The following is an 11,740-nucleotide window of genomic DNA, read 5'->3' as shown; positions in this document are numbered from 1 at the left end:
ATTGTTTAAGGAATCAATGTTATTTTAAATTCAAAGAGTTTTGACCAAATATTTGATCAAAGACCGATCAACTATTAATTTTATTTGTCATAAAGTAAAGTTGACGAGATAATAAAATTAATGAATAAAATCTCCTCTTCGATTTTATATACATAAAATTCATGGAGATTTTAAGGAGTTGATCTTGACCAAATATTTTTGTGATTCTTAGGATGTTTGTCAATCCCTAGTAGTCATACTATAGAAAAAGACTTAGTAGTCCCAATTGTAATGATTGGAAATAGGACTTGGACATTAAGGTAGACTGTCTTCTTAGAACTAAGAACAATTTAGGTGTATTTAATTCATTAGTTGAAACATGTCTAATGGTGTTATCTACTAGAACCTGGAGTGTAGATACAAGATGCCATTAATCATGTCTGCAATTCATTGCAGGGTTCCAGGAAACCTGACAACTAAATGAAAGGTAAATCACCATCCACATGGGCACTACTGTAAAAGTGGTAGCTGTTGCAGTGGGAGATGTTTTTCTTTTGATAAGAATAAAATTTGGATTTTAAGTAATTGTCTTTACGTACCAAGTTTAGAAAGAACCTGATTTCAGTTTCTAAACTATTATAGATATTGTGTCTATTTTGATGACAAAGTTGTTATCAAGAAAAATAGGGAAGTTATCTATTCTGGTATGATGGTTGACAATTTATAATCCAATAACTCCCACGATGCAACAAATGGAAATTAGTAACACATCCTCTAATTTTAAGAGAAAGCAACCTTCGGAAATGAACCAATTATATCTTTGGCATCTAAAAGCTAGGTTATACTTGAGTAGGATTCATTGGTAGCTAATGAACTTTTGGGTTCATTGGTAGTGGAAATATTTCCAACCTGTGAGTCTTACTTGGAAGGAAAATAACCAAGAAGCTTTTTGGAGTCAAAGATATGTTGAAATCGGTTCATTCTGATTTGTGTGATCCTATGACTATCCAGACAAGAGGTAGTATTGAATATTTTGTCTATTTTATAGACAAATATTCAAGATACAAATAAATTTACTTAATGTATCGCAAGACTAAGTACTTTGATTAGTTCAAAGAGTACAAGGTTGATGCGGAGAAATGTTAAAGTAAAAAGTCACTATGGAAGATCGTAGTGGCAAGTACCTCTTGAGAGATTTTAAGAGTCACTTATCAGTAGTTGGATTTCAATCCCAACTAACTGCATCTGGTACACCCCAACAGAATGGTGTAGTAGAAAGAAGGTAAAGGACTCTTATGGAATAATTAGATTGATGATGAGTTATTCAGAAAATTACCAAATTTGTTTTAAGGATAAAACTCTGAAAACGAAAGTGAACATAGTACCTTCCAAGTTAGAACTCTCTACTCATATAGAATTGCTGAATAGGCGTAAGCCTATTTTGAAGTATATTCGGATTCAGGAAATCCAGCACATATGTTAAAGAGAGATAATAATAAGTTGGATAGGAGTTCACTTGTTTGTAAGTTATCCTAGATAAACAAAAGTAGGTTTATAGTCTTAAAAATCAGAAGGTCATTGTTAGCATCAATGACTGATTTTAAAAGGACTATATAATGAACCACGTGCTCATAAGTAAATTTGTTCTTAAGGAAATAATAAAAGACGTGTCTAATCTAGTACCAATTGTACAAGATGAGATACCACAAGAAAACTGCAACACGTATCACAAATGATACACAATTGCAGAAAATGTCTTGTCGTAGTGGGAGGGTTGTTAAGCAACCTTAAAAGATTCATGTTTTGGAAGAGTTTTTGAACTCGATCCCTGAAGGACATGAACCTGATCTCCGGACATATGATGAAGCACTCCAAGATAAATATGCAGCATCTTGGCAAAGAGTAATGAATAATAGAATTAGAATATATGTATTTTAATAAAATCTGGAAGCTTGTAGAACCACCAAGTGGTGTAAAAGCCTTTGAGTGTAAAAGGTCTATAATAGGAAAAAAAAAAGGATAGACAGGGAGGTAGAAACCTTCAAAGCAAGGCTTGATGAAAAAGGAAACCTTTTTCACTGGTAGCCATGCTTAAGTCTATCCGGATTCTTTTATCTATTTGGCAAGTGGATGTCAAGACAGCATTCCTTAATGGAAGTCTTGAAGCAAGCATCCATATAAAGCAACCAGAAGGGTTCATTGCAAAGGGCTAAGAGCATCTTGTGTAAAGCTCAATCAGTCTATGGACTGAGGCAAAGCTTCAAGGTCTTGGAACATCCGGTTTATCAAAAGTAATTCAGACCTATGGATTTATTTAGTAACCGGGTAAGTCTTGTGTATACAAAAGGTGTGATGGAAGCGTGGTGGTATTTCTTGTACTATACGTAGATAACATTTTTGGTAGTTGGAAACAATATCAAAATGTTGTCAGAAGTAAGGGTATGGTTGTCCAAACAATTCGATATAAAGGACTTGGGAGAATGAATATATTCTTGAGATCAAAGTAATAAGGGATCGCAAGAAAAGAATATTTTACTTATCCCAAGCTTCATACATCGGAAAAATCCTTGCTCGTTTTAAGCATGCAAAACTCCAAGAAAGGTTTCTTACCTTTTTAGCATGGAGTAACTTTATCTAAAGAGATGTCTCCGTAGACATCAAAGGAGATAGAGGAAATGAAGGCAGTTCTTTATGCTTCGACTGTCGGAAGCCTAATGTATGCTATGCACGAGATCAGAAATCTGTATTGCCAAGGGCATAGTTAGCAGATATCAAAATAGCCCTGGACAAGGACATTGGACTGCAGTAAAGCATTTATTGAAGTACCTTAGAGGCACTAGAGATTATATGCTAGCTTACAAGGCAGTTAATTTGGTCCCTATGGGTTGCACAAATTTTGACTTCCAATCAGATAGGGACAATAGTAAGTCAACCTCGGGGTTTTGTGTTTACTTTAGGAGGTAAAGTCATAACTATGGAAGAGTGATAAGCATAGGTGTTTTTCTGGACTCCACCATAGAAGCTGAGTATATGGCAAGCCTCTGAGAAAGTCATAAAAGCTGAATGACTCAATAACCTCAAGATAGACTTAGATATGATTTCTGGTTTGTCCAAAGATTATTACAATTTATTGTAATAATATTGGTGCAGTAGCAAACTCGAAGAAATCATAAGTCTATAAAGGCAAGTAAACACAATAGAGCGCAAGTACCACCCAATACGAGAAATCGTATAAACGAGGATAAGTTGTTGCTGTCTAGATTGCATCAGGTGATGACCTATAGATCCTTCCACCGAGGTCCTTAAGGCAAGAGCTTTTGATGGACATGTTGAAGGGTTAGGAATCAGATGTATGACAGCAGATATAGCAGCTTAGTCTTTTAGTATAAGTGGGAGATTGTTAAAGTGTATACTAAAAGCCTAGCTTTTGGTATAAACATTTATCTAGAAATAAGAATCACATTGGTTAAATGTCTACATTTATGATAAATGTAGTTGTTCAATTAATTTATATTGTAGATAACATGGTGTGTGGTGTCACACACAAAGGATCATGTTATCAGTATCTTATAAATTATAAACAGTAGCTCACGACCATAATGGAAAGGAACAAACCATTGGAAGGTCGTAGTGTAATTAGGTATCAGTTTATCTTGACTGTATAATTACACTAGTACACTCAGAGTGTATTGAGTAGGATCATTTGAGGTCGTTTCTTTTATACTGACTTTATAAAGAAACAAAGACCTCGGTTATTATGGAAGTGTGTGCTCTTAATCCTAATATAATAACAAGCACATATATTTGATATTTATTTCTTTAATTTATCAATGGGTGAGATTTAGTTCGATAAATCAATAAGCCCGATAAGTTGGGAAATGGTATCACTTATAGTGTGTGTTGTTGATTATAAAAGGAAACTGTGTCCTAGAGATACTAGGTTGATAATGTCCTCAAGAGGAGCTCATAAGGATTGTCATGTTAAACCCTGCAGGTGGACTTAGTCCGACATGATAATAAGGTTGAGTGGTACTACTCTTGGACTAAGATATTAATTAAATGAGTTGTCAAGAACTCACTTAATTAGTGGACATTCGATATCTTAAACACAGGGAGACTAACACACTCATAATAAGAAGGAGCCCAAAATGTAATTTGGGATTGGTGCGTAGTTCAATAATAGTTCTCTAGTGGAATGAATTATTATTGATAAAATTAAGTTGTGTGTTCGGGGCGAACACGGGATGCTTAATTTTATCGGGAGACCAAAACCAATTCCTCCTCTCGGTCCCTATCGTAGCCTCTTATTTATAGAGTACTATACCCACCTATACCCACCTTCATACCCATGAGAAAGGGGCCGGCCAAGCTAGCTTGTGGTTCAAGCTAGGGCCGGCCAAGCCTTGGTTCCTTGAACCCAAGCTTAGGTGGCCGGCCCCCATTAAATTAAAAAGAATTTTTATTTTTATTATGTGGAAGATATAATTTATTACAGAGAATTAAAATTAAAATATCTCTCTTTAAAAAGATCTACAAAAAGATTAAAAGAAAGAGATTAGATCTCTTTCCTTATTTGTAGATTGGAAAGATATTTTATTTTTTCTCTCTGAAAAATTATTCACATGTTGAAAATTAAAATTATAGAAATTTCTTTTTATCAACGATGAAGGGATTTTAAAAGGAAATTTTATTTTTTAAAATTTCCAAAAACAAAAAAGGAAGTTTTAATTGTTGATTAAAATTATCCTATTTGCTCTACATGAGGTGGCCGGCCACATACAATTAATTAGGAAATTTTATTTAATTTTTTCTTAATTAATTGTTCTTAAGGAAAGTTAAGGAAATTTTATTATAAATAAATTTCCTTATTTGCCAAAGCCAAGGAATATAAAAGAAGGGGTAGGGGTGCCTTCATGGTGAACAACCTCTATTATTTCTCTCCCTCTTTTCCTTGGTGTTGTGGCCGGCCAACCTCTCTTCCTCTCTTTCTCTTGGTGGTGGCCGAACCTTCTCTATTGGCTTGGAGCTCTTGTGGTGGCCGGATACTACTCGGAGAAGAAGAAGAAGAAGGAGAGAAAACTTGTATCCCTTGGAGCTTGGTTGGTGTTTTGTTCTTCGTCCTTGGTGAAGCTTCTTTGTGTTGGCCGAACCTAGCTAGGAGGAGAAGAAGGTGCTTGGTGGTTTCTCATCTCGGAAGATCGTTGCCCACACAACGTCCGAGGTTAGAAGAGGAATACGGTAGAAGATCAAGAGGTTTTTCTACAAGGTATAATTAGTAATTTTTCTTTCCGCATCATACTAGTTATTTATGGAAATAATACAAAATACAAGAGGCTTACGATTCTAGAATTTCGAATATGTTTTTCGATGTTGTGTTCTTTTAGTTTTTTCTTTTCCTTGTGATTTGATTGTTCTTTTCGGTTAACCTAAAGTTATTTTAGGAAATTAAATATTAGCTTTCTATAAAAGGTTTTGTCTAGTCGGTGGTGGTTGCTCCCATATCCAAGAAGGCCGTGTGCCTCGCCAGGTCAGTACTGGGAACCAATTATGGAAATTAATATTTAATGGAATTAATAACTTAAGGTGATTTGGGTCGAACGTGTTAAGTTCCGCAGGAGATCCAAGTCAAAACCTAAAAGAACAAATAGATTAAGTTTTGGATCAAACGTGTTAAGTTCCGCAGGCGATCCAAAATTTAATTTAAAAGAACACATGGTAGCTAGGAAAAGGTTCAGACCTTTGTACAAAATTTTTGTACAGTGGAACCTCTAGGTTTTCCGAGTAGCAACCAACAAAGTCAAGGTAAATATCTCTCTTATGTGTTAGTAATTATTCCAAAGGCTAGTAGCCGCCCGTGATTTACCTCCTCCGTGTTGGCCCTGGAACGAGTTGGTGGGGGTGCTGGAGGCGAGCGTATTCGCCTTTTTTGCCACAATTAATGTAGCCTAGCTATATCCGCCCCAGGACCTGGCTGAATTACTCACTACATAATAGAATTATCAAATCAAGCAAGAATTGATTTATGGTAAAGTCGGAAAAATACCTTCTCATATGGTGACTTGTTTAGTTTCTTAATTTATCTCTCTATAAATGATTATGAGATCGACAGTATGGAATGCTCAGAGTTAACATATGACTTTTTTTTTATGATAGAATTGCCAAATTAATGTAGCCTATAGCCAACATGTGATGTGGCGAGTATTATCGACTTCCACATGTGCCAATTGAGTCAAGAGTCATGCTAAACTATAAGTCAAAGTCAAGCAGATCAAACTTGCTTAAATCATATTCAAGTCTAGTCAAAGATGAGCCTTGGGTAAGTTGGGTTCACTCAACCAACCGATACCAAGAAGCTCGGCCATGCTAGACTTCTCTAACTTGGCCACACCAAACCTCTACAACTCTATGATGCTAGATAAGTTGGGTATCCCTTCAACGCAACCCATTCTTGAAACCTCATGAGATAGTCACTGATACGGTGCATAATGGTAGGGTCTGGTCAAGGGGACGTGGTAGTCAGAAGTCAAGGGGACGTGACAGTCAGAAGTCAAGGGGATGTGATAGTCAGAAGTCAAGGGGACGTGGCAGTTAAAAGTCGAGGAGACATATCACCTCAAAAAGGGGATGTAACGTTAAGGGTCGTTACCCAGTAATGCCCTGACAGGATGCCCAGGTCGTAAATTCAGATGGGTCACTCAGGCGAGGGGCCCAGGTCAGGAATTTAGACACGTTTCTCAGTCAAGATGACCAGGTCAGGACTTCAGACAAGTTACTTGGTCAGGATGTCTAAGTCGGGAATTCAGACGGATGAACGGGTCAGGATGCCCAGGTCAAGAAGTCAGATTAGTAATACCAGGAATGAGGAAGAAGGAGAAGGAACCATCTCTACTGGCGAGTTCAGACAAGTTTCTCGGTCAAGATGACCAGGTCAGGAATTCAGACAAGTTACTCGGTCAGGCTGTCCAGGTCGGGAATTTAGACGGATGAACGGGTCAGGATGCCCAAGTCAAGAAGTCAGATTAGTAATACCAGGAATGAGGAAGAAGGAGAAGGAACCATCTCTACTGGCGAGTTCAGACAAGTTTCTCGGTCAGGCTGCCCAGGTCGGGAGTTTAGATGGGTTACTCGGGCGAGGGGACAAGGTCAGGAATTCAGACAAGTTACTCGGTCAGGCTGTCCAGGTCGGGAATTCAGATGGGTGAACGAGTCAGGATGCCCAAGTCAAGAAGTCAGATTAGTAATACCAGGAATGAGGAAAAAGGAGAATGAACCATCTCTACTGGCCGAGTTTTCTCATAGCAGACTCATATACACTAACTTGATGCGCCTGGTTGGGATATGACGGATTACTCAGATGCACCCCGGTTAGGCCGGGTGATCGCTGGTTGTCAGAAGTTCTCTTGTTCATGCTCGGTCAATGAAAATGACAAAAGAGTCAAAGAATCGTAACCACCTGTCAGAGAATATCTGCTGTGTGTCAGGGTATATTCTAACGATCTAAGACTAGCTGATAGCAGAACCTTCCTCTGACCTATAAGAGGATGCCAAGTGTCACCCACCGCCAGACAGAGTCTGACATCCGACATTCCCTGACACTTGCCAGAAGCCCTAAATACACATGGTCATATAAAAAGGGGTGCCCTCTCCCTGGCACAGGTATACTCACTCACCTTTTAACATATGTCTTCTACTTTCTATAATTTTTACTGTTCTTCTAGGAAAAAGTACTTGACTTGAGCGTCGGAGAGCCTGTTCCAGAGACTTTTTCCCTGGTTCTTGGTCCCTAATGTAAGGGGGGTTCGTTGAGTGTGCGCAGGAAACTCTCGCTGCATCATCCTCATCATCACCCCCTGTCAGCAGCATGTGGAGCTTGCCCATGCATCATTGTACTCGTAGGAAGCCTCCATCGCCTTCCGTCAACGCCAACGACAGCACAGCCGACCTCTATCTGACTCAGATTCCGGACGGGATCAGTCACCAACTCCCGCTAATCATGGGGAATGTAGTGGTCCGGATAAGCCGAGAACATGGAGTGATGTGCGTAGATTGTATACACTTGTTTAGCATGTTTTGACGCACATTCACATATTTTGCACATGATTTATCTACGTATTTTTATACTTCCAGTTTTCCTTTTAGCATATTTACTCTTTTTGTTCGGATATCTGCTTTTGTACATTTTTTGTACACAGGAGTCGAAATTGGTGAAGGTTTCATGTTTAAGGCCAAATCCGCAAGCGAAGCAAAGGAGGAAGGCACCATTCTTGTACCTCACACGGCCCCGCCATGGGGGATTGCCCAGGCCGTGTGGAGTTCCTTGGCCGTGTGGATGCAGCAGAGATGGAAGTTGTCACTGCCGTGTGAACCTCACACGACCGTGTAAAGATTTGAAGCCAGATGGAGCCCTGGCCATGTACACCACACGGCCATGTGAGATTTTCAGAGACCAGGAAGGCCCTGGTCGTGTACATCACACGGCCGTGCAGGATTTCCAGTGAGCAAGAGGGCCTTGGCCATGTACACCACACGATCGTGCCAGATTTCCAGAGGCGGAGCCAGTGCAGGCCGTGTAGATCTATACGGCCATGCAAGGGGAGCATTGGCAGAAGCAAGCCACGACCGTGTACCACACACGGCCGTATAAGGTTGGCAGAGAAGGGAATGTCTCTAGCCATGTGAACCTCACACGGCCGTGCCTCGGGGCCGTGTGGCGCCCGAACCTCACCTCTATATAAAGGTTTCTTTAAGATTTGATGGGGGTTCTTCTCCCTTTTGGGGGGAATTCATGATTTGGGCGTTCCTCCACCTTCTTGAAGGGATTTCCGGTAATTCTAAGGGCGGATCTTCAACATTTCGACTCTGGGGAGCGAGGATTGGATCCGAAGACGGTTCTTCATAGTAGATAAGTTTTTTTTCCCTTTCTTTCTTGGATTTGAGGATCAAGATGTTTATCTTTTCTTCTTCTTTTGGATTCTTTCCTTGTTCCATGGACTAGATCTCTTGTTCTAGGATGGAGGGAGTATTTGTAATGGAGATTTGATGTAAACTCTTGTGGATTTGTCAACATTTTTATTTATATGATTTTGCCTTGTTTGTATCTATTCTTTCTTGTGTGGATTGTTGTGATTAGGGCTTAATTACCATGCTTGATTGAATATTTGAATATCTTGTGGATCTTGTAGAGGTAATTCCTCATTCGATTTTTCGATGAACGTTCGTGACAGAAACATGCCCGTGTAAGGACGTTTGAGGGGTAATCTTGAAGGGGAAATTAGGTATTTCAAGAGGGTAGGATAGATTGTATGCATTAATCTTTATATCTAATGAGGTTGAAAAGTAGTGATTTCTATGTTGATTTTCTGAGGGGCGCACGTGACAGGCAAGCCCGTGTAAGGACAACATAGGGTTCAATCCTAATTGATTGCATTTAGATATATTTCATTCCTAGGCCGGTTATCTATTGCAAGAGGGACCGATAACCTTCTACAAATGATGGACAATTAAGAAATAAGATTTGGTAGATCATTATATTGGATAACATTACAAAGAAATCAAAACTCCTAGAACATACTTTTATTATTGTCCTTATTCTTGTTTTTTATTCTTTTGTTTCTTTGTTTACCTTTCATAGTTACACATAGACTTTGTAAATCAATTTATTGGTTGTTTAGCTAACTCATTTTGAGACATCTTTAGTGCTTATTCTAGTCCCTGTAGATTTGATATCTTTTATTATTACTTACGACATATCCGTACACTTGCGGAGGTCAACATGGAGCAACTAGGGGATAAAGATAAAGTACGTATAGAACTACACGACTACTCCACGATTTGAACATGGGATTCCTACCTTCCTCCTAGGAGATGGTATAAAAAGTAGCCTGCTTTGGCGGGTGCAAGTACACACACATGATCCCTAACATTTTTCCTTCTAATTTCCCAACTCTCTAATCATCAAACTAACTTGAGTGTCGGAGTAATTACGTTGGGATCCGTTTCGGTGTCATTCTAATCTCTCTTGTCGAGTTCTTCAAGTCCAGTACTTAATTGTCTCCCTTGACCTTTGGGGTCATACCTTCGTTCTCGATATATTCTCTAGTAGCTCAATCATCCACTATCTTTGGCCGGAACAAAACACAATTTGATTCTTAACTCACAATAGTTTATTTGCCACATAAGAAGGTTATTTTTTTTTACTTTAATCTTAGTTATTCACCAAGTGCTTAAGAAACAAAAGTAAATGAAACAAAAGCATGATCGATCGATCTTATTACATAAACCATAAGTAGTCGACAAGGATCATAACTAAGCATATTACTCTGATCAGATATCAAATCGCAAACAGAAGGATCCATGCATGTATATTCACAAGACAAGGATAGAGACAAACAAAATGTCAAGCAACTCAAGGAGCTAGCCTTATATTAATCCCAGATCATGACCACTGCTATGACTCCCACCCCAGCCACCACCGCCAAGAACTTGATGAACGGCGTGTCGAAGTAGCTCGGCTCGTACGGCTTGAATCCCTTGGCTATCAGATGGTTGATTGCCACGTAGATGAACACCCCGCAGGCGATGCCCATGGAGATGGCGTACGTCCAGTCGGCCACCGCTCCTTGCGTCGTCGCGTCGATCGCAATTCCAATGCCGACGCCTATCGGGCTCGAGATGGCGAAGGCCATGGAGTAGGACGCCGTCGTCAAGAACGGACGCTTCGGGAGCATCCTCAGCAGTGCAATCCCCATGGCGATTGCCGCAAAGATCTTGTGCAGGCATATGGTCCAGAGGTTCCTCCATGCATCGGCCTTCGTGTCTGATTAATTACAACAAGTTTTAATTGCTTGAAATAATATATAGTAGAGAAACATTCTTAATTTGTGATCTGAAACATACCTGAAACTCCAATTGCTATCCCCTCAAAAACAGAGTGGAAACATAGCGCAAGTATGAGCAAAACCGTGTCCCCAAGCGACGTCGCTCTGGAAAATGCCGGATCAACGACGGCGACGCGGCCATGGCCATCGCCGCCAGCCTCTGACTTCCCTCCCCCCGGTGTGCCATCTTCCACCTTGGACTGATCCTTCTTCTTCGCTCTGTCGGTCACCATTATGATAATGCAATCGCCGAGCATCGTGAGCAAGTAACCGGCCGACGCCAGCATGAAGGCGAAAGGGTAGGTCTTGTCGGTGTGGTCCTCGAAGGTGCTGCTGGAGTCTGCCAAGAAGTGCATCAGCGACGTGCCCAAGAAGACGCCACCGGCGAACTGGGTCCCCATCAGAAGGAAGCCCTCGTTCCACCGGAAGAAGTAGGGCGACACGCCGCCGGCGAAGGTACTGACGAGGAGGATCACGAGGCACCATATCTTGACGTCGATCAGGCCTTTGGCGTGCAGGTTGGCGGGTTGATCTTGCCCCCCGTCGCTGTCTCCGTCGCCGCCGTGACCATAGACACGGAGAGAGAGCAGAGAGAAGAGGAGGAGGAGATAGAGAAGTTGTCTTGTGGCTTCCATGGTCTTGTCAACTAACCCTATCTCTAGTTCTGTTATATGCATTGCTTGTGTAGTACACTTTTGACTTTCGAGTTTGTACTGCACATTATACACACACAGGAGATGAGGAAGACAGAGAATTATTAGTTAGATTAATGTATATTCTATTGGTCTTATTAATTTACGAGTTTAGATATGATCGACCTACCTCTAAGTTTCCCTTGTTATATTAATCTGAATTATCTCTTTTTCCAATGGTTTCTCACTATG

General features: G+C 40.2%; 1 protein-coding gene across 1 annotated transcript; it reads right to left on the bottom strand.

Moving 5' to 3' along the window:
• Positions 1-10,275: 10,275 nt before the first annotated feature.
• On the bottom strand, positions 10,276-11,491 carry LOC122005993 (zinc transporter 1-like). Its single transcript, XM_042561289.1, has 2 exons — positions 10,876-11,491; positions 10,276-10,795 (listed from the first exon to the last, which is right to left on the bottom strand). Exons 1-2 carry the CDS (start codon positions 11,489-11,491, stop codon positions 10,404-10,406), a joined length of 1,008 nt encoding a protein of 335 aa, XP_042417223.1. The 3' UTR covers positions 10,276-10,403.
• Positions 11,492-11,740: the final 249 nt, after the last annotated feature.

This window comes from Zingiber officinale, chromosome 1A (genome assembly GCF_018446385.1).
Source record: "Zingiber officinale cultivar Zhangliang chromosome 1A, Zo_v1.1, whole genome shotgun sequence".
NCBI lineage: Eukaryota > Viridiplantae > Streptophyta > Magnoliopsida > Zingiberales > Zingiberaceae > Zingiber > Zingiber officinale.
The sequence above is the reverse complement of the archived record's forward strand: the minus strand, read 5'-3'. Positions and strand labels throughout refer to the sequence as shown.